The 21,292-nt window shown below is 51.6% G+C and overlaps 2 protein-coding genes across 4 annotated transcripts; one reads left to right on the forward strand and one right to left on the reverse strand.

Annotated features, from left to right (window-relative positions):
* Positions 1-245: 245 nt before the first annotated feature.
* Positions 246-6,923, forward strand: ZFYVE19 (zinc finger FYVE-type containing 19; the record flags this gene model as incomplete). 3 transcript variants are annotated; one of them, XM_080707382.1, is made up of 11 exons in its annotated part: positions 246-299; positions 1,770-1,891; positions 2,059-2,109; positions 2,820-2,938; positions 3,031-3,176; positions 3,540-3,648; positions 4,783-4,977; positions 5,354-5,433; positions 6,455-6,553; positions 6,639-6,766; positions 6,845-6,923. In XM_080707382.1, 11 exons carry the CDS (start codon positions 246-248, stop codon positions 6,921-6,923), a joined length of 1,182 nt encoding a protein of 393 aa, XP_080563508.1. The 3 variants fall into 3 exon arrangements, with proteins under 3 accessions (XP_080563508.1, XP_080563509.1, XP_080563510.1); XM_080707383.1 differs by having other exon boundaries at positions 6,645-6,766; XM_080707384.1 differs by lacking the exon at positions 4,783-4,977.
* Positions 6,924-9,399: 2,476 nt separating this feature from the next.
* PPP1R14D (protein phosphatase 1 regulatory inhibitor subunit 14D) lies at positions 9,400-20,787 on the reverse strand (the record flags this gene model as incomplete). Its single annotated transcript, XM_080707951.1, has 6 exons — positions 9,400-9,465; positions 9,636-9,668; positions 9,848-9,931; positions 17,315-17,566; positions 17,740-17,813; positions 20,709-20,787. 6 exons carry the CDS (start codon positions 20,785-20,787, stop codon positions 9,400-9,402), a joined length of 588 nt encoding a protein of 195 aa, XP_080564077.1.
* Between the last annotated feature and the right edge of the window lie 505 nt (positions 20,788-21,292).

The following is a 21,292-nucleotide window of genomic DNA, read 5'->3' on the forward strand; positions in this document are numbered from 1 at the left end:
GGGGCATACGTACTACAACTCCCAGGAACCCCCGCGCGCGCCGGCGGCCGACGGCGGGGCCGCGCCGCGCGCGTGGACTACAACTCCCGGCAGCCCCCGCGGCCGCGCTCTTCCGGGCGGGGCGGGATTCCGCAGCGGAACGGCGAGGGGGCGTGTGGGCGGAGGGCGGCTGGGCTAGGGGCGAGGGTCCTGGGGCTGGCTACCTGGACCCCCACCCTGCCGATCCTACCGCGCCGGAGGCCAACATGGAGAGTAGGTGCTACGGCTGCGCTGTCAAGTTCACCCTCTTCAAGAAGGAGGCGAGTCTGCTCCCCGAGGGCTGGCGGGCCAGAAGGACGGAGCAAAGGGAAAAGCTGGGGACTCGGGGTCGAAACGCCCGGTTGTACAGCCTCGTTCAAACCGCGCGATTCATTCCCATTTCTGTAACGTGATGCTAACGCTCTCTCGCTCGCGGGGTTGATGTGAGGGTCCAGTGAGGTTACGGAGATGAATGTCCTCTATCAATTGTAAAGCTCGCGGCAGACATTATTGGAAAGTTAGGCTGTTCTGTCGCCCAGGTGTAGTAGCACCGGCTGTTGGCTTCCTCTTGGTTCCTCCCCGGCGCGGGTTTTCTTTAATACTCGGTGACCATTGTCCATCACACCAGGCCCGTTACTCTCTCTGCTCTGAAACCTTCCCCACAGGGCAGCCTGCCCTTACCCAGGTCTCTAGAATTAGATTACCACACGTCCTTCAGCCCCCAGGGCACCATGGCAAGAGCTTTCTCGTCCTTAACACAGACCTGCCAGGTTTCCCGGGTTAACTGCAGACGTTCTTTGCCTCAGTTATGGCCAGAGCATCTAACCAGAATATAATGGTATGTAGGGAGGCAGGACCATATTAAGTAGCCTGGATTTTGGAGTCAGAATTCGTGTGTGTGTGTGTGTGTGTGTGTGTGTGTGTGTGTGTGTGTGACTGGGAATTAAACCCAAAGACATTCTACCTCCGAATCATACCCCTAGACCCATTTTGGTATTTGGAAACAGGGTCTTACTAAGTTGATGAGAGTCTCACTACTTGCTGAGGCTGTCCTCAAACCTGTGATCTCCCATTTCAGCCTCCCAAGTACTAGGATTACAAGTGTGCGCCACACCGTCCAGCTTGGAATGCTGATTCAGATTTGACCTCTTCTTTCTTACTCCCGGGGTGACCTTGGTTTAAGCAGATCATGCAACTTGCCTGGCCCAAACTAAAATAAGGATAATAGTGGTGGGCGTCAGGATTAAGGAAGGCATTGTCTGTATATTGAGAATTAAGTCAGATGGTGAGTGGTAAGTACTGAGCTTAGTGCCTGGCACACAGTAAGTGCCTAGTAAATGGAGGCTATTGTTATCGTCCCATCCTGAGCCAAACCTCCCTTCATCTCTGCCGGAGCAGAGAAGGCATGAACGCTGCATCCCCTCCGATTTCCCTTTTGCTAAAGAGTCAGTGAACTGAAGCATAAGGCGTTACCTGTCCGCCTTCTACCCTTTGTGGCAGGGAATCAGAGATGGTAGAAAGCATTGGGGATTTTGCCTGAAGCTTTATTCAATAAAGCTTTAATTAATAAATTGCATAAGAGACTGGGAATTGCTCTTCCCCCTGTCCCTGACTCTCTCTAGGCCCTAGGGCCCCCTCTTCCCCTCCCAGCAGATGGTCACAACTTCAGTGACTTCTCTCTACCTGTGCTGGGACAATCCCAGTGAGGAGGCCAGTAAGAGATGGATCCTCCTGCTTCATGTTTCTTGTAGTATGGCTGTAAGAATTGTGGACGGGCCTTCTGTTCCAGCTGCCTTAACTTCAGTGCAGTGGTGCCTCGGACTGGCAACACACAACAGAAAGTCTGCAAGCAATGCCACGAGGTCCTAACCAGGTGAGAGTCTAGTGTGGGCAGGGGGTCACCAGACATGGCAGTGGACATCTGGGCAGCCCTTGCAGCCCTGTACTCTGTGTCCAGAGGTCAACCCAGAAAGTATTTGGGGTGGGGGACACTGACTGGTGGGGTGGCAGGACTTGTGACACCATATTTTTTCTCTGTAGAGGGTCTCCTGCCAATGCCTCAAAGTGGTCACCACCTCAGAACTATAAGAAGTAAGTACCGAGTGGGGTGCAATGCTACGTGCCTGTAACCCCAGTTCTTGGGAGACTGAGACAGGAAGATCACAGGTTCGAGGTCAGCCTCAGCAACTTAGCAAGGACCTGTTCCAAAATTTAAAAAAGGGGCTGAAGCCGGGCGTGGTGGCGCACGCTTGTAATCCCCGCGCTTGGGAGGCTGAGACCGGAGGATCGCACAGGATCAAAGCCAGCCTTGCTGGTTTAAGAGAGCCTGTTTCCAAATAATATATAAAATAGGTCTGGGAGTGTAGCCCGGAGGTAGAAGGCCCCTAGGTTCTATCCCCAGTACCACCAAAAAAAAAAAAAAAAAAAAAAAGTGGGGGCTGGGAGTATAGTTTGGAGGTAGAACACTGCTGGTTTCAATCTCCAGGATGAAAGAAAGGAGGGAGGGAAAAATATAAATGGGTATGGAAAAAGACAAGGAGCCATGGGCAGGACTCCCCTCCAGTCTCTAGATCAAATGAATGCAAGGTCAGGAGCGTCCCCACCTCTCAGGCTTCTGGATGCCCTCTTGGTCTCAGAAAGCAGCTTATCAACCCTCTTCCCAGAAAGGGCAGTTGGCAGATCTTGCCCTCTCGGCTGGATTTCCCACTGGAGGCCTCCCGAGATGCCCAGAAATGAAATAGGAGTGAGCACCTTCAATTCTCCTTTTGGCCTTCAAGCACCTCTGTCTTATAACCTGCCAGGCGAGTCGCAGCCCTGGAAGCCAAGCAGAAGCCTTGCGCTCCCAGGAGCCAGGGACTGACCCCACAGGACCAAGTCATTGCCGAGCGCCTAGCACGACTCCGCCAGGAGACCATGCCCAGTGAGTGAAGGCAGGCGGGTGGCGTGAGGGACACTGGAGCTCGGGGGACTAGGGTTCCTCTGGCCTGACACAGCTTCCCCGTGCCAATGCAGAGTCAGTGCCCTCGCAGGCGGAGATAGAGGCACGGCTGGCCGCACTGAAGGATGAGCCCCAGGGCTCCATCCCTTCCACCCAGGAGATGGAGTCTCGGCTGGCCGCGTTGCAGGGCAGAGTTCTGCCGTCTCAGACATCCAGGCCAGTGAGTACTGTGGCTTGGGAGGGAAGGGATTCCTGAGGGCAAGGACTCAACAGAAGCCCACATACATGTGTGGTCATATACTTTGCAGGATTTTGTAAAGCCTCCCTCTCCTACCTCCTGAGCCTCAGGCCTGCTGCCAGGCCAAGGACCAAGTGGCAAGCAGCAGGACTGAGTGTGTCAGAAACGAGTGGACACTCGGTTCTGCTGGGGACTGCCTGGCCTTCTCGATTACGTGGGCCTTCGGTTCGTCTCTTTCCCCGGGCTTTGAGAACTCCTCAGCATTCGCCCCTGACCTAGACCACGTCTGTGCATCATGTGGCTTCCCCTACCCCACTCCCCACTGAGGCTCCCTCCTCTGGGCAGGCGAACCAGACAGCAGATACCAGGACCCAGGCTCAGCAGGCGCAGGATCTGCTAACACAGCTGGCAGCTGAGGTGGCTATTGATGAGAGCCGGGAGCGAGGAGGCCCAGGTAACCCCTCCGTCTGGCTCCTCCTCTTTCCCCAGTTGGGAGGAGCTCTGCTATCTACTTCTTTTTATCAGAGAGTGATCAGCATGGCCATCACACTTGTAATCCCAGTACTTGGGAGGCCGAGACAGGAGCATCTCAGGCTTATGGCCAGCCTCAGCTACCTAGGCCCTCCGCAACTCAGTGAGACCCCGTCTCAAAACAAAGAATAAAAAATAGAGCAGGGGGTAAGCTCAGAGGTTGAATGCCCCTGGGTTCTATCCCCAGACCTGCAAAACAAAGACTAAAAAATAGGGCTGAGCGTGTAGCTCAGAGATAGAATGCCCCTGAGTACATCCCCAGTACCACACACACACACACACACGCATACACACACGTGCACGCGCGCGCACACACACACACACACACAACCATTCATTGGTTGCTTACTCCAAAGGGAGCCAGTATAGGCCTAGGGCCTGGGCTTTAGAATCAGGCAGTGATCCCCACAAGTTACTTGACCTTATCTCATTTTTCTCATGTGTAAAATGGAGGGATGTACGGTAAAAGCTACCTCGTGAGGAAGCCTTGAGTAAATGAGACAGTCTAATAAGCTAGGGACGTGCCTGGCCCATAGTGAGTGCTCAGCAAGTGTTCTCTACGACGGTGGTGCTATGAGACGAAGGAAGAAGAGACTGTTTAAAGCTGAGTACGAGCCAAATTGATGCCACACACCTGGAATCCCAGCACCTGGGAGGCGGAGACAGGACGATCAAGGCTCAAGACCAGCCTCAGCAACTTAGCAAGACCCCCGGCAACTTAGTGAGACTCTGTTTCAAAGAGAACTGGGCTGCCGCGCGTGGCGGCGCACGCTTGTCATCCCACCATTTGGGAGGCTGAGACAGGAGGATCGCGGTTCGAGGACAGCCTCAGCTACTACTTAGTGGGGCCCTCTGCAACTCAGTGAGACCCTGTTTCAAAATAAAGAATAAAAACAGGGCTGGGGGTGACGCTCAGAAGTAGAATGCCCCTGGGTTCCATCCCCAGTACCGCAAAGATAAATAAATAAATAAATAATAAATATAAAGAGAAATGGCTCAGTGGCTTTTGGAAGGTCTTGGAATGTCTGTGCCTCCCTCACTCTGTGACTCCTTCCAGCCGCCTCTCTCCAGAACGACCTAAACCAAGATAGCTCAAAGAGCCAGGGGCAGGCCAGCTGGTCCCTGGAGGAGGAGAAGAGCAGGCTGCTGGCCGAGGCAGCAGTCGAGCTACGGGAGGAGAACACCAGGCAGGAGCGGATCCTGGCCCTGGCCAAGAGACTGGCTGTGCTGCGGGGACAGGACCCCAGCAGAGGTAAAGCCTAGGGCCAGCTGCTCATTCGTGTGAGTTGGTCAAGGGCTGCGTCAGGTCTGGGGATCCTTGCCCAGGGCCCTGAGGACTGGGCCAGGGCAGAGCGGTGGCTGGGCAGCAGAGGCAGCCAGGGGCAGCGGCCCAGGCCCTGCAGGTGCTGAGGCTGCCCCCACCCCGCCTTACCAGGGCTGCTTCCCGATGCTGCCGTCTCGCAGGGGGAGGCGGGGAGAGATAAGATCTGGTCAGGATGCCCAATAACTCTAGAACAAGGGTTCTGGAAAACAAACCGCTTGGAGAAGAGGACAGCCAGCCGCCGGGGTGAGATCTCTCACCCCCACTCCTCCGTCCCTTCCCTCTTTCCGTCTCTTCCTCATTCAAGTGACCCTTGAGGACTATCACCTCCCAGACAGTGATGACGACGAGGACGAGGAGACAGCCATCCAGAGAGTCATGCAGCAGGTGGGCCTGGCTCACCCACCAGCCACCCCTTGCCCTGTTTCTTCCCTTTTTCTTTTTTATTTTTTATTTTTGTGGTACTGGGGATTGAGTCCAGGGCATCTACCTCTGAGCTACACCCTCTACCCTATTTTATATGTTTGTTTTTGCAGTACTGTGCATGGAAACCAGGGGCATTCCACCTCCCAGCTATACCCCCAGCCCTTTTTATTTTTTGTTTTGGAAGCAGGTTCTCACTAGGTTGCTGAGAATCTCACTACTTGCTGAGGCTGTCCTCAAACCTGCGATCCTCCTATCTCGGCCTCCTGAGTACTGGGATCGACAGGTGTGCGCCATCACACCCGGCTCCCTTGTCCTGTTTCTGTCTCCTTGCTTCGCCTCCTGCCTGGCCCCGTTCACCTGGCAGCCATTCTGCAGTTTCTGTTCTAGTTGGGCCCCCACTGTCCCTGTGATCCAGGTCAGCCCCCTGCTTCCTTGAGATGGGGAATCAGTAGCTACAGGCAAGAGGTAAAAGAAGAGCTAAGGCTGTCGAAGCCGGGCGTGGTGGCGCATGCCTGTAATCCCAGGACTTGGGAGGCTGAGAGGAGAATCGCAGATTTGAGGCCAGCCTTGGTAATTTAGCTAGACACCTCAGCAACTTAGACTCTGTTTCAAAAACAAAAAAAAAAAAAGCCAGGCTTGGTGGCGCACACTTGTAATCCCAGTACTTGGGAAGCCAAGACAGGAGGATCGCGGTTCAAGGCCAGCCTTAGCTACTAACTAGTGAGGCCCTCTGTAGCTTGGCGAGCCTTGTTTCAAAACAAAAGAATAAAAAATAGGGCTGGGGGTATGGCTTGGAGGTAGAGTACCCCGGGGTTCCATCCCTAGTACCACACAAAAAAAGTATGGGGCTGTAGCTGAGAGGTAGAGTGCCCTTGGGCCCGATCCCCAGTAGCTAACGGAGAAGGTGGTGAGGCTCTAGAGCACAGGAACCCTGTGGAGGGAGCCCGCGCCTGCTGGGGGTGGCACCTTTCCCCGTCCACAGCTCACTGAAGAAGCTGCCCTGGGTGGAGCAAGTGGCTTTAACATCCCCGCGGACCCGGCTCCCCAACGCCAGCCCCAGCCGCGCGGGGCAGAGCCTGAGGTGAGAGGTCCGGGTGCGCACCCGCTGCCCGCCGCCTTCCTCCCTGCCGCCCCTCCATCGTGAGCCTTACTCCCCACTCCTGAAGCCCCAGGCCGTGGCTGCCAGGCCTGAGTCGGAGGAAGAGGAACTCCCCTGGTGCTGTATCTGCAACGAGGACGCCGCCCTCCGCTGCGCCGGCTGCGACGGGGACCTCTACTGTGCGCGGTGCTTCCGGTGGGTACAGGTGGCGCGCTCCGTGGGAGGGTTCAAGGGCCGCCTAGAAGCCCTGACCTGCATCCCTTTGCTCTCCAGGGAGGGCCATGATGCCTTTGAGCTTAAAGAGCACCAGACGGCCGCCTACCGCTCCCCACATGCTGGCCGAGAGCACTGAGGAAGCCCTGGCCTCCTGGAAGGCGGCAACCTCAGATCGGGCACTGCCCATGATCAGAGCCAATTCCTGAGCCTCAGTGCCCCTAGAAGGAGGAAAAATTCATTTGGAACAATGACTGGTGGCAGAGGGAAGGGAAAATAGGGCCCTTCTCCAAGAAGCCTGGCCTGGAAGTGTGAGGCAAAATGGGGAAGACCAGTGTAAGGATGACCCATAGCCTGGCTCCGGGGCCCTCCTCTCGCTCAGACTGGATCTAATAAATTGTGTTGATTCACTGGGCCCAGCGTCTGTCTCTCTCTCCAGAGCTCAGCACATGCTCCGTCACTGAGCTACCCCCCTAGCCCCATCCCTCAGCATCTCATCTCTAAAGTCCTGTGACCCCTGAGCCCAGGCCTTGTTCGAGGAGACAAGAGCAGAGTAGGCTGTACACACAGTCCTGGGGAATGAGGGGAAAAGCATGACCCACCCTGTAAACTTCCCTGAGAGTCCCACCCATCCTGGTTGCCTTGAGGAAGTAAAGCATGAAAACTCGCTCAGCTGAACTGAGCTTCCTGCTGTGGGAGGTCCAGGTTAGCCACCAGGTCCCTCCATATCAGATTTCAGAGCACTCAGGGTGTGTGGCAGGACAAAGCATAGTACCGCTTCCTGCCATACCCACAAAGGGCCCCACCTGCCGGGCAGGTGCGTAGCAGTGTGCATGCCTGTAAACCCAGGACTTGGAAGGCTGAGACTGGAGGTCCAAGACTTGAGGACAGTCTCAGTAACTTAGCAAGACCCTATTTCAAACTGAAAAAGGTTGGAAGTATAGCTTGGAGGCAGAATGCCTCTGGATTTGATCCCCAGTACCCAAAAAAAGACCCAACTTCCCAGGGCTGCTGTCCCAACCTGCCTGCCATTCAGACCCAGTATCTGTCCCCCAACAACTGCCCTGACCCAACCCTGGCCTCTCAGCCTGCACCCTTGACGCCTTTCTGCATAGTCCCTGTTTTTTCTCTTCCTGCCCCAACTAGAACACCTCAAGAAGGAATCCCCCCAGCTGGGTGTTGTGGTACACTCCCTTAATCCTAATTCTTGGAAGGCTGAAACAGGAGGACTGCAAGTTTGCAGCCAGCCTCAGCAGCTAATTGAGGTCCTCTGCAACTTAGTGAGCCCTCATTTCAAAAATAAAAATTAGGAGCCGAGCATGATGGCTCACACTTGTCATCCCAGCATTCAGGAGGCTGAGACAGAGGATCATCGTTCTTAGACAGCTTCAGCTACTTAGTGAGGCCCTTTGCAACTCAGTGAGATCCTGTTTCAATGTAAAGAAGAAAAAATAGGGTTGGGGTATAGCTCAGAGGTAGAATGCCCCTGGGTTCCATCCATAGTACCACAAAAATAAATTAATTAAATAAATAAAAATTAAAAGCTGGTAACCAGGTGTGGTGACGCATGCTTGTAATCCCAGTTCTTGGGAGGCTGAGACAGGATCTCAGGTTTGTAGACAGCTTCAGCTACTTAGGCCCTCCGCAACTTAGTGAGATCCTGTTTCTAAAAAATAGGGCTGGGGGTATAGCTTGGAGGTAGAATGCCTCTGGGTTCAATCCCCAGCACCATAAATAATAATAATTATTATTATAATTAAAAGCCAGAGTGGTGGTGCACACTTGTAATCCCAGTACTTGGGGATGCTGAGACTGGAGGATCACAGGTTCATGGCCAGCCTCAGCTACTTAGTGAGGCCCTCCACAACTTAGGGAGACCCTGTTTCAAAATAAAGAATAAAAAAAAAAGTAGGGCTGGGAGATGTAGCTCAGAGGTAGAACACCCCTGGGCTCAATCCCCAGTACCATTAAAGAAAAAAAGAAAAAGAAAAAAAAAAAAAAAGGAGGAGATCCCACCGGCGGCCTGCATCACCGAGTGGGGAGGGCTTAGCTCCCCGAGATGCCCTGGTCCTGGTCCAGGCAGGTGCTTCCTGTCAGCTCTTCTCTGGGATTCAGAACTGGCCTTTGCCACTCAGGCCCCGCGTGATGGTGGTGCCAGGATGTTCTGTGGGGCCTTGCTCTCACTTTGCCTCTGGGCTTTAGTACTAGATTCTGATCTCTCCAAAACAGCTGTGACCTTCTCTTTGAATGCTCCAGAGCTGTTTAGGTGGATGGATGGGGTTGTGGGGACAGCCTAGTGACTTAGGACATTGGTCTTTGAGGTCCCTCTCCCGCTCCCTCCCCTTAGTCCCAGGCACAGATAGGCTCCACACTCCACGTAGCTGGGTCTCCTAAGGATTTTATGCACTTGGCTGCCAAGAAAAGCACTGGACAACCACCACGACTGGCTCCCAGAGAGCCGAGCTGTGACCATGCACGCTAGGGGTGTGCCAGCGTCCCTCCTCATCCTCCACCGTCCCTGTGGTCCCCAAGGAGCTGCGTCCATCTCCGCCCGGATCCAGGGCGGCAGGGCAGGCCTGGCAGTGCTGCGGCCGCTCAGGATAGTCTCTCCAGGCTCATTTCTGAGGCCGGCTGAGTCTCCGGAGTTTCTTAAGTTGATTGAGCAACTCAGAGATGAAAGGCTGAGGGAGAAACACGGGGAGTGAGGGCCAGGAGTGGGCCACGCCCACCCACCGCCTCCGGGATCTCCCCAGCGAGGGGAGGAGGATCGAGGCCAAGCCTTCCTGGTCCATATGCCTGCGTATTGGCGGCCTACCCAGCCCCATCTCCTGTTACCCCGAACATCCCTTACCTCTGTGGGGCGAGGGCAGTCTTGGAGAATGGCCTGGGGAGAAGAGAGCAGAGAGTGGGTCCTAAGCCTTGTACTTTCCCACAGGCCCCGCCCAGTCTCCCAAGGATTCTCTCTTCTGATTGGCCCTCTCCCCACCCGGAGGCAGGGCCTGGGCTCCCTGGGCCTAAGGCCAGCTCCCGGCCCCCAGGCTGTGGGCCCGCCTCCCATCCTACCTCCAGCTGAGCCTTCTGCTCCTCTGTGGACAGTTCCATGAGAACCTCCAGGTCGATCTCAGGCTCTGAAGGGTCTGGTTGATCCTATTTGGGAGGAGCACGGGGCTCAGGCCAGGTGCTGCTGGAGTGGAGATCACTGTCCGGGTCTCCCCGACTCCAGCCCATCTCCCTCTGATTCACTCCCTCACCTTACTCAGAACGCCCATTCAGTTTCCCACTCAAACAAATTACTAAACAGCTATGGTCCGCCTGAAGCAGTGTTAGGGTTCATGTATGTATGTATGTATGTATGCATGCATGCACGCACGAACAAACTGGTGATTGAACCCAGGAGCATTCTAACTCTGAGCTACATCCCCAGCCCTATTTTATTTTATTTATTTCTGTGGTACGAGGGATGAAATACAGGGGTATTCTACCTCTGAGCTACACCCCCAACCTATATTATTCTTTTATTTGGAAACAGAGTCTCACTAAAGTTGTTGAGGCTCGCTATCAACCTGCAATCCTCCTTTCTCAGCCTCCCAAGTACTGGGATTACAAACGTGTGCCCCCAAACCGTGCTTCTATTTTAATTATTTTAATTTATTTTTATTTTGTGCTACTGGGAATGGGTCCCAGGGGCATTCTACCTCCGAGCTACACCCCCAGCCCTATTTTTTTCTTTTTTATTTAGAAACAGGGTCTCACTGAATTGCAAAGGGCCTAAATAGTAGCTAAAGGTGGCCACAAACCGTGATCCTCCTGTCTCAGCCTCCCAAATGCTAGGATTACAAGTGTACACCACCATGCCTGGCTACATTTTATTTTTATTTTGAAACAGAGTCTCCCTGAATTGATAATAGTCTCACTATTTGCTGAGTGCAATCCTCCTGTTTCAGCCTCCGAAGCACTGTTATTAAAGGTGTACACCAGCCAGGCGTGGTGGCGCACGCTTGTAATCCCCGCGCTTGGGAGGCGGAGACAGGAGGATTGCGTAGGTTCGAAACCAGCCGCGCGCTGGCTTAGGAGACCCTGTTTCCAAATAAAATGTAAAAATAGGTCTGGGAGTGTAGCCCGGAGGTAGAAGGGCTTCCAGGAACCCCAGTACCACCAAAAAAAAAAAAAAAAAAAGGTGTACACCACCACGCCGGGTACTGTTAGGGTCCTTTAAAAACTGTCCAAACTGGGTGTGGTGGCACACTCTTATAATCCCAGCATTTGGGAGGCTGAGACAGGAGGATCACAGGTTTTTAGCCAGCCTCAGCTACTTAGTAAGGCCCTCTGCAACTTAGTGAGACCTTGTTTCCAAATAAAGAAGAAAAAACAGGGCTGGAGGTATACCTCAGAAGTAAAATGCCCCTGGGATCAATCCCTGGTACCGCAAAAAAAAAAAAAAAAAAAAAAAAAAATCAGGCTGGGGTGTAGCTCAGAGGTCAGAGGTAGAACACCCTGAGTTCACACACACAGAATGTCTATGTTTAATGTCAAAATTATATACATTGTTGGTAGAAACAGAACTTGGTGTGGAAAATTTGGAAAGCAGTTTGGCAATTTATTAAGATTTAGAGTTATAGCCAGGCGTGATGGCGCACACTTGTAATCCCAGCATTTGGGAGGCTGAGACAGGAGGATCGGGGTTTGAGGCCAGCCTCAGCTACTCAGGCCTTTTGCAACTCAGTGAGACCCTGTTTCAAAATAAAGAATTAAAAAATTAGGGCTGGGTGGGGTTGTAGCTCGGAGGTAGAATCCCCCTGGGTTCCATTCCAAGTACGGAAAAAAAATAAAATAAAATATAAAGCCGGACGTGGTGGCACAGGCTTGTAATCCCAGCACTTGGGAGGCTGAGACAAGAGGATCACAGTTCGTGGACAGCCTCAGCTACATAGTGAGGCCCTTTATGACTCAGTGAGACCCTGTTCAAAATTAAGAATAAGCCGGGCGTGGTGGCGCACACTTGTAACCCCAGCATTTGGGAGGCTGAGACCGGAGGATCGCAGTTCAGGGACAGCCTCAGCTACTTAGTGAGGCCCTCCGCAACTCAGCGAGACCCTGTTTCAAAATAAAGAATAATAATAAAAAAAAAACAGGGCAGGGGGTGTAGCTCGGAGGTCAAATGTTCCTGGGTTCCATCCCCAGACCTGCGAAAGAAAGGAAGACAGGAAGGAAGGAAGGAGGGAGGGAGGGAGAAGGAAGGAAGGAAGGAAGGAAGGAAGGAAGGAAGAAAGAAAGAAAGAGAAAAAATAAGGCTGAAGGTGTAGCTCGGAGGTAGAATTGCCCTGGATTCCACCCCAATACCACAAAAAAGAAAAAAAAAGAAAGAAAATATAGAGTTATCAGCCGGGCTTGGTGACACACATTTTTAATCCCAGCATTTGGGAGTTGCAGAGGGCCTCACTAAGTAGCTCAGACTGTCCGAAAACCGCGATCCTCCAGTCTCAGCCTCCCGAATGCGGGGATTACAAGCGTGCGCCACCACGCCCGGCTTCTTAAATGTTTGTTGGACACAAAAATGTATGTTCATAAGCTGGGCGTGGTGGGCACGCTTGTAATCCTCACGCTTGGGAGGCTGAGACAGGAGGATCGCGCAGGTTCGAAGCCAGCCTCAGCTACTTAGTGAGGCTCTCAGCAACTTAGTGAGACCCTGTTTCCAAATAAAGTATAAAATGGGTCTGGGAGTGTAGACCAGAAGTAGAAAGCCTCTGGTTTCTATCCCCAGTACCACCAAAAAAAAAAAAAAAAAAAAAAAAAAAAAATATATATATATATATATATATATATATATATATATATTCATAGAGTAAAATTTTACTACAAGACCGGGTACCACGAGGTACTGAAAACACACAGGTAAACAGTTCCTAGACCTTACTTGAAACAAATCAACTTCCAACGAACTGGAATGGACAGTTATTACTGACCATGCAGGAGAACTTCAGTAGAGACCCCAAAGAGCATGCTTTACCAAGGGGTACATTACTCCCTAGATTGAAGGTTACTTTAGACCAACCATAACAGAGCTTAAAAAAAACGTTTCAGAGAATCAAACTGAACCACAAGTAACTTTACCACCTACTAGAATAAAACAATACTTATTTTGTGTGTGGTATTGGGGATTGAACCCAAGGGCATTCTACCTCCATGCCACACCCCTACCCTATTTTTATTTATTTATTTACTTATTTACTTATTTTGTGGTACCAGGGACTAAACCCAGGGGCATTCTACCTCCAAGCTACCCCCAGACCTATTATTTATTTTTTGTTTTAAACAGGGTCTCACTAAATTGCAGAGGACCGAAGTAGCTGAGGCTGGCCATAAACCTGTGATCCTCCTGGCTCAGCCTCCCAAGTTCTGGGATTACAAGCATGCACCGCCACACCCAGCTTTTATTTTTATTTTTGAAACAGGGTCTCACTCAATTGATGAGAGTCTCACTACTTGCTGAGGCTGTCTTTGAATCAGGTGAATGCCTGTAATCCCAGTACTTGGGTGGGTGGGACAGGAGGATCATAGGTTCAAGACCAGCCTCAGCAACCTAGAAAGACCCTATTCCAAAACAAAAAGTCGCCCAGTGTGGTGGCGCACGCTTATAATCCCAGTACTAGGGAGGCTGAGACAGGAGGATCGCAGGTTCGTGGCCAGCCTCAGCTACTTAGTGAGGCCCTCCGCAACTAGACTCTGTTACAAAATAAAGAATAAAAAATATGCCTGGGGATGTAATTCGGAGGCAGAATGACCCTGGGTTCCATCTTTGGTAGAAAGGAAGGAAGGAACGAAGGAAGAAGGGAGCTCGGCATGGTGGAGCATTCAGGAGGCTGAGACTGGAGGATCGCGGTTCGCAGACAGCCTCAGCTACTTAGCGAGGCCCTCTGCAACTTAGTGAGACCCTGTTTCAAAATAAAGAATAAAAAATAGGGCAGGGGGTGTAGCTCGGAGGTTGAATGCCCCTGGGTTCCATCCTCAGTACTGAAAAAAAAAAAAAGACAGGAAAAAAAGAAACGGAGGGAGGAAGGTAGGTCGGGCAGGCAAGTTCAAGGCAGGCATGGTGGCAAGGCAGGCATGGTGGCACACACCAGTAATCCCACTACTTGGAGACTGAGACAGGTTTGAGGACAACCTCAGCAAGGTAGATAGTAAGATTCTCAGCAACCTAATGAGACCCTGTTTCAAAACCAAAATGAGAAGAGTTGAGGGTGTAGCTCAGAGATAGAATGCCCTTGCTCAGTCCCCAGCCCCCCACACACAGGGGCGAATGCTGAGCAAGGGGCTCCTTACAGTAGAGACACGTGGGTGTTTGAGTCCCTTGCCTAAAGCAAATCCACACCACCTCTGGACAACAGGAGCTTGTATTCCAAGTCTGTTTCTATCTCCAGACCTGGTTCCCGTGAAGACCCCAAGCCAGACTGCACGTCCAGATAGGGCCCTCCAACCACAGAAGGCTGAGTGGTACTGTAAGCAAGTCCAGGGACACATCCCTCCAGCCACCCGGGGGTCACCCAGGTGGACAGGTGGTAGAGCCCTGGACCGTGGCCAGGGCTCTGTGGCGGTGTAACTGGAGGAGGGTAATGCTGGAGACCGTGGTGTTTGACCTCTGCCCAAGATGTCCAGCCACTTGGGGCTTCCCCGGGGAACTTACCTGCTTCCTGCTAAAAAGAACAGGGGTTGGGAGAGCAACTGCCACCTGGCACCTTTGGACAATTGCCATGGGAACCACAGGCCAGGCATTCTATTCCAGTCACTGCCTGGGAGCGGTCCTCCCACAGGCCTCGTTTTCCAATGTTATGAGCTTGTTACCGCAAAGCTTCCCCCTCCTCCATCTTGCAAAACAAGGAAGTTTCTTCGGCTACCTTCTTTCTCTAATGCCTGGCAGGATTTGCCCTGAGGTGTCTGAAATAGGAGACTTTTATGCAAGTGTATAACGTACAACCTGAAATTGACACGGAGCCAGTTCAGAGTGTTGGAAGAAGTGAAGGGCAGTGGGTGCCCTGCAAGGTCAGAGCAGACAGAAGCCAAGAGAGTTGGCTCCGCTGGCTCCCAGTTGTTGGGTATCTCGCCATCCTCCACGAGTAGGCTCAGGATGCTGCAGGGGACGCCGTCGACACCTGGACCAAACTGACAGAGGACCCAGCAAGCTTCAACTGGCTGGGCCCCATCTATCGTCTGTCCCGCCCCCAATCGAATGACTGACAGCCCTTACCCACACAGGGCCTGAGTCAAGAAGGAGAAACAAGCGCCAGCATCTTGTGGACAAGTAGGAGTCCTGATCTGGTGGTTCTCAGGCCAGCCACACGTTGGAACCCATTGTACGCTTATAAAAATCACCCACTGCTGGGTGGGCTTCACTGTAGTAGAGTTCAGTTGGAGTGGTTGCAGGCACAGGAGTGCATGCCTTTAATGCCAGTATTTGGGCTTACAAACAAGTACTGGGATTGTTAAGGAGGCTGAGACAGGGGGATGGAAGCTTTGAGGCCAGCCTCAGCAACTTAATGAGACCCTATTTCAAAATAAAAAATAAGCTGGCATTCGGGAGGCTGAGACAGGAGGATTGCGATTTGGGGACGCCCTCAGCTACTTAATGAGTCCTTTTGCAACTCAGTGAGACCCTGTTTCAAAATAAGGAATAAAAAATTGGGCTGGGGGTGTAGCTCGGAGGCAGAATGCCCTGGGTTCAATCCACAGCACCGCACAAAAGGGCTGGAGGTTTTAGTTCAGTGACAGAATGCTTCTGGGTTCATTACCAACAAGTATTTCAGGTGCAGAGAACCACTGGCTGCTTGAATAAGTGTCCAAGCTCTGCAGCCAGAGGTCTAGGTGCAGCTCTGGTCTTACTGCCTCGGAGTACTGTGACCTTGAACAAATTATTCAATGCCCCTAAGCCTCCATTGTCTCTGCTGTAAAAGAAAAAAAAAAAAAAAAAAGCCTACCTGAAGGAGTTGTAGGGAGATTATATAAAATAACGCATGTCAGTGCTTGGCCTATGGGTAAGTGCTCAGAATGTTATTCTGTTGAAGCAGTGGTTGTTTCTATTCTGGTATTTCGATTTAAAAAGTGCCACCGCTTCCAGCGACCACCGGGTAAGACCCATGGCTTCCCTGGGGTGGGGTCAAAGGGAGCACATGGCCCATGGTGTTAGCATTCCTCCTGGTTTCTCTCACACCCGAGTCCAGCGCTGTCCATTCTGAGAGGGTGAAGTTTTACATCTGTGCTGGCAGTGTGGTACTAGGGGCTAGTTAGCACTTGAAGTGTAGATCCTGAGCCGGGCGTGGTGGCGCACGCTTGTAATCCCTGCGCTTGGGAGGCTGAGATGGGAGGATCGCACGGGTTCGAAGCCAGCCTCAGCTACTTAGTGAGGCTTTCAGCAACTTAGTGAGACCCTGTTTCCAATTAAAGTATAAAAATAGGTCTGGGAGTATAGCCCGGAGGTAGAAAAGCCCCTGGGTTCCACTCTCAGTACCACAAAAAGAAAGAAGAAAGCAAGAGAGAGAGAGAGAGAGAGAGAGAGAGAGAGAGAGAGAGAGAGAGAGAGAGAAAGAAAGAGAAAGGAAGGAAGGAGAAATATGGCTACTGGGGCCTGAATTTTTCATTTATTTAATGTTCATTCATTCATTCATTCATTCTGCAGTACTAGGGATTGAACCCAGAGGCGTTCTTCCATTCTTCTGCCAAGCTACACCCCCAGCCTGATTTTTTTATTCTTTATTTGGAAACAGGGTCTCATTAAGTTGTGGAGGGCCTCACTAAGTAGCTGAGGCTGGCCTTGAACCTGTGACCCTCCGGTCTCAGCCTCCCAGGTACTGATATTACAGGTGTGTGCCGCCATGCCAGCTGTGCTAATTTATTTAAAGTTTAATAGCTACATGTGGCTGATAGCTATAGTATTGGTGGACAGTGTAGTTCTAGACACATATGTGTGTTGAGAAGAGGAAATTAAGACCTAAAATAAAATAGACTGGACTTGCATTTTTCCTTCAACTATGTCATTTGAGCCTCAAAAAGTTTTGCAAAAGAGATATAACGTGCAAGCTGGGCGTGGTGGTGCACACTTGTAATCCCAGCATTTGGGGGGCTGAGACAGGAAGGTTCGAGGACAGCCTCAGCTACTTAGTGAGGCCCTTTGCAACTCAGTGAGACCCTGTTTCAGAATAAAGAATAAGAAATAGGGCTGGGGGTGTAGATCAGAGGTAGAATGTCCCTGGGTTCCATCCCCAGTACAGCAAAGAGAGAGACAGAGAGACAGAGAGAGACATAACAGGCACCGAGAACCCCATTTTATAGCTTAGGAGACTGAATCTCAGGCTGTTAAAAGGCCACATAACATAGTTAGAGGACCAGCCAAGACTGTCTCTTCCACCGCAGGGAAAGCTTTCTCTAGGGGAGCGCCCCGCGTCAGCCCTCCAGCTCCTCCTGTGGGAGGTCGAGCAGGCGGAGCGCCCTGGCCAGGTCCCAGGTCCCCTCTCTCCTCCGCCTTCCTCCTGTGCGACCCACCTGGAAGAGCTCCTGAACCTGGGCATCCACCCACTGCTCCACGTCCAGCCAGCGCTGGAGCTGCCCCCGGTCGTACTTCACCGTCAGCCGGCTGGGTCTCCTGGACTTGGGCACCCTGGCGGGGTCGGAGTCTGTGGAGGATGTCCTCCTCCTCCTGTCGGAAGTCCACTGGACCTTTTTGCCTGCGTTCTCCCTGTTCGGGTTGGGAGATGTGCAGGAAGCGGAGCCTGGGGACATCATGGAAGGACCGGCCTGTGCAAGAAGCTAAGGAAACCTGCCAGTCAGCGCAAGGGCACGAGGGCAATGAGGCTAGGGAGAGCGGGAGAGGAGAGGCCGGCAGGGCAGGCAGGCGGGAGGAGGGGTGGGGGTCAAAGATCGACCAGCCTTTGTCTGGTGCTGGGCACGCCAGTCTCCGGGCTCCTCACTGCCAGCAAGTGGCACTCCAGAGCCGTGCCCCAGCTTCCCTTCCTGAAGCTGCTGGGCCCTGCGGTGATACCAGCTGCAGGAAAACACAGGTCAAGATGCCGCCAAGCCCTGGGAGAAGGCCGAAGGGCCCTGGGCCTTAAGCATGAGACCTCCCACGGGTGCCCACGGCCGCCCGGGAACAGTTTCTGAGTGGCTCACTTGCCTTCCTGGGACTAGATCCTCTCTGGTCCCCTAGGAGCTGGGCTCAGACAGTTCCTGCAGGAGCCAGGCCTCCCGTTCAGCATGGGCGCCCTTTCCACCCAACTGCGGGTGGACCCCTGGGGCAGTGCCCCTGTGTCTGGGTGTGCCCATAGTGAGCTGCCCTCAGCCTGGCCTGTGTGCTTGTAAAGATGAATTTTTCACGTGGTCTACTGGGCCTGATTCCCAGAGGCCACTGCTCAGGTGGCCATATTTATTACCACGTGACCCTCCCCTGATTCAGCTCCTACCGCACACAGAGGAAACCCGCAGACTTACCTTGGAGCCAGGCGTAAAGGACTAACAGTTCCAGATATACTCGCATTCTAAAGGGAGAGTTTAGCAGGGTGTGGTGAGGCATGTCTGCAATCCCAGTACTCGGGAGGCTGAGACAGAAGGGTCACGGGTTCTAGGACAGCCTCAGCTGCTTAGGGCGATGCAAATCAATCTGCTGGGAGCCTGTGTCCAAATAAAAAGAATAGCGCTGGGGGTTCCTGGGCTCAATCCCTAGTACCATAAAAATAAAAAATAAAGGGAAGGTATTTTTGCTTACTCATTTGTAAAAAGATATATATCCTAAATATTTTTAAGTTATAGAAGAACAGTGTAACTTTTCTTTTTTGGTACTAGGAGTTAAACCCAGGGGAATTCTACTTCTGTGTGTGTGTGTGTGTGTGTGTGTGTGTGTGTGTGTGTGTGGTACTGGGGTTCCTGGAAACCCTTCTACCTCCGGGCTACACTCCCAGACCTATTTTATATTTTTATTTGGAAACAGGGTCTCACTAAGTTACTGAGAGATAAACTAAGTAGCTGAGGCTGGCTTCGAACCTGTGTGATCCTCCTGTCTCAGCCTCCCAAGCGCAGGGATTACAAGCGTGCGCCACCACGCCCGTCTTTTTATTTTTATTTTGAAACAGTCTCTCTCTAGCCGCGCTTGGGAGGCGGAGAAGGAGGATCCCGCAGGTTCGGAACCAGCCGCGCTGGCTTAAGAGACCCTGTTTCCAAATAAAAAATATAAAATAGGTCTGGGAGGGTAGCTCGGAAGTAGAAGAGCTTCCAGGAACCTCAGTACCACCAAAATAATTAACAATAATAATAATAACAACAACAAACAACAACAACAACAATAATAATAATAAAGTAAAAAGGACTAGAAGTGTAGCTTGGAGGTAGAATTCCCCTGGATTCGATCCTCAATGCCAAAGGGGGGGAGGCTCAGAAAAAAAATGACAGTTTTTCTCCTCTCTCCAGCAGCAATCCCAACAACAGCTCAGTGGTGCTGAGGATTAAACCCAGGGCATTCTACCTTCTACCTCCAAGCTACACCACTAGCCCTATTCTATTTGTATTTTGAAACAAGATCTTGCTAGGTTGGTGAGAGTTTCACTACTTGCTGAGGCTGACTTCAAACCTAGATCCTCCTGTCTCAGCCCACCAAGCACTGGGATTGCAAGCGTGCATCACCACGCCTGGCACTAGTTCTAAAATTACCATTATCACTTCATGGAATTATGGGATGTCTTTGCCTTTTCTCTCTTTTCATCATGTGTGTATGTGTGTGTATGTATGTATGTTGCAGTGGGGAGTGAACCCAGAACATTCTACTTCTGAGCTATATTCCCAGTCCTTTTTATTTTATTTTATTTTATTTTTTGCAGCACTGGGGATTGAACACAAGTGCATTCTACTTCCAACCTACGCTCCTAGCCCTCTATTTTATTCTTTATTTTGAAACAAGGCCTCATTAAGTAGCTGAGGCTGGCCTTGAACCTGCAATCCTCCAAATACTGGTATTACAAACGTGTGCCACCGTGCCTGGCCCGGTCCTTTTTATTTTGAAACAGATCTCGCTCAGTTGCTGAGGCTGGCCTAGGACCTTGAATTGTGCTGTCTCAGCTTCCTACGTACTAGAATTTCAGGTGTGTGCCACTGTACCCAGCTTCCTTTATTTTTATTTATTTATTTATTTATTTATTTATTTATTTATTTATTTTGGTGGTACTGGGGTTCCTGGAAGCCCTGCTACCTCCGGGCTACACTCCCAGATCTATTTTTACATTTTTATTTGGAAACAGGGTCTCTTAAGCCAGCGCGCGCAGCTGGCTTCGAACCTGCGCGATCCTCCTGTCTCTGCCTCCCGAGCGCGGGGATGACAAGCGTGCGCCACCACGCCCGGCGCTTCCTTTATTTTTTAAATACTTTTATTGGTGCTTTATAGTCTCACATTATTTTGGGGGGGAGATGGAACCCAGGGGCATTCGACCTCAGAGCTACACCCCCTGCCCTATTTTTTATTCTTTTCCTCTTTTTTCAGTACTGGGGATGGAACTCAGGTGCATTCTACCTCCAAGCTACACCCCTACACCCCCAGCCCTAATTTTTTAGTTCTTTTTATGCTTGAAACAGGGTCTCACTGAGTTGCAAAGGGCCTCACTAAGTAGCTGAGGCTGTCTGCAAACCGCGATCCTCCGGTCTCAGCCTCCCAGATGCTGGGATTACAAGCGTGCGCCGCCACACCCGGCATCACATCATTATTGAATTCCTAGTGATGGGGACGTACAAACACATAGAACTTAGTGGGCTTTCCTCTGGCTCCCTCTCCACCCGCCTCATTCTGTACAGGGTGTTTAGATTGACATTGGTATTCCCACATGTGTGCATAAAGTCAGTAGAAGTGATGTAGAAGTGATTATTGATTTTCCCTCTCCCTTCCTGCCTTCCTCTAGCCCACCTCCCTCACTGCACTGGAGCTCCTCCTCCTCCACCATCTGGAGTCCTCTGGGGTCCCGATTCCTCCCTCGCTTCCGCATATGAGAGAAAACACAGGCCCCTTCACTTTCTGTGTTCTCCAGGTCCCTCCATTTTCCTGCAAATAGTATGGTGTGTGTGTGTGTGTGTGTGTGTGTGTGTGTGTGTGTGTGTGTGGTACTGGGGATGGAATCCAGGAGCATTCTACCTCCAGCCCTATTTTATTCTTTTATTCTCTTTGTGTGTGTGTGTGTGTGTGTGTGTGTGTGTGTGTGTGTATGATACTGGTGATTGAACTCGGCTAGCTAAGAGCTACGCCGCCAGTCCTATTTCTTATTCTTTATTTTGAAACAGGGTCTAAGTTGCAGAGGGCCTCGCTAAGTTTCTGAGGCTGGCTGCGAACCTGGATCCTCCTGTCAGCCTCCCAAGTACTGGGTTTGCAAGCGTGCACCACCGCACCCAGCTTATTTTGTTCTTCTTTACCGCTGAGTAGAATTCCATTCTGTATGATAATTTTGTAATCCATTATTCTGTTGATGGCCACCTAGTTGGTTCCATAATTTGGCT

The sequence above is a fragment of the Muscardinus avellanarius genome, assembly GCF_963383645.1.
Source record: "Muscardinus avellanarius genome assembly, chromosome: 12".
In the NCBI taxonomy this organism is placed as follows: Eukaryota; Metazoa; Chordata; class Mammalia; order Rodentia; family Gliridae; genus Muscardinus; species Muscardinus avellanarius.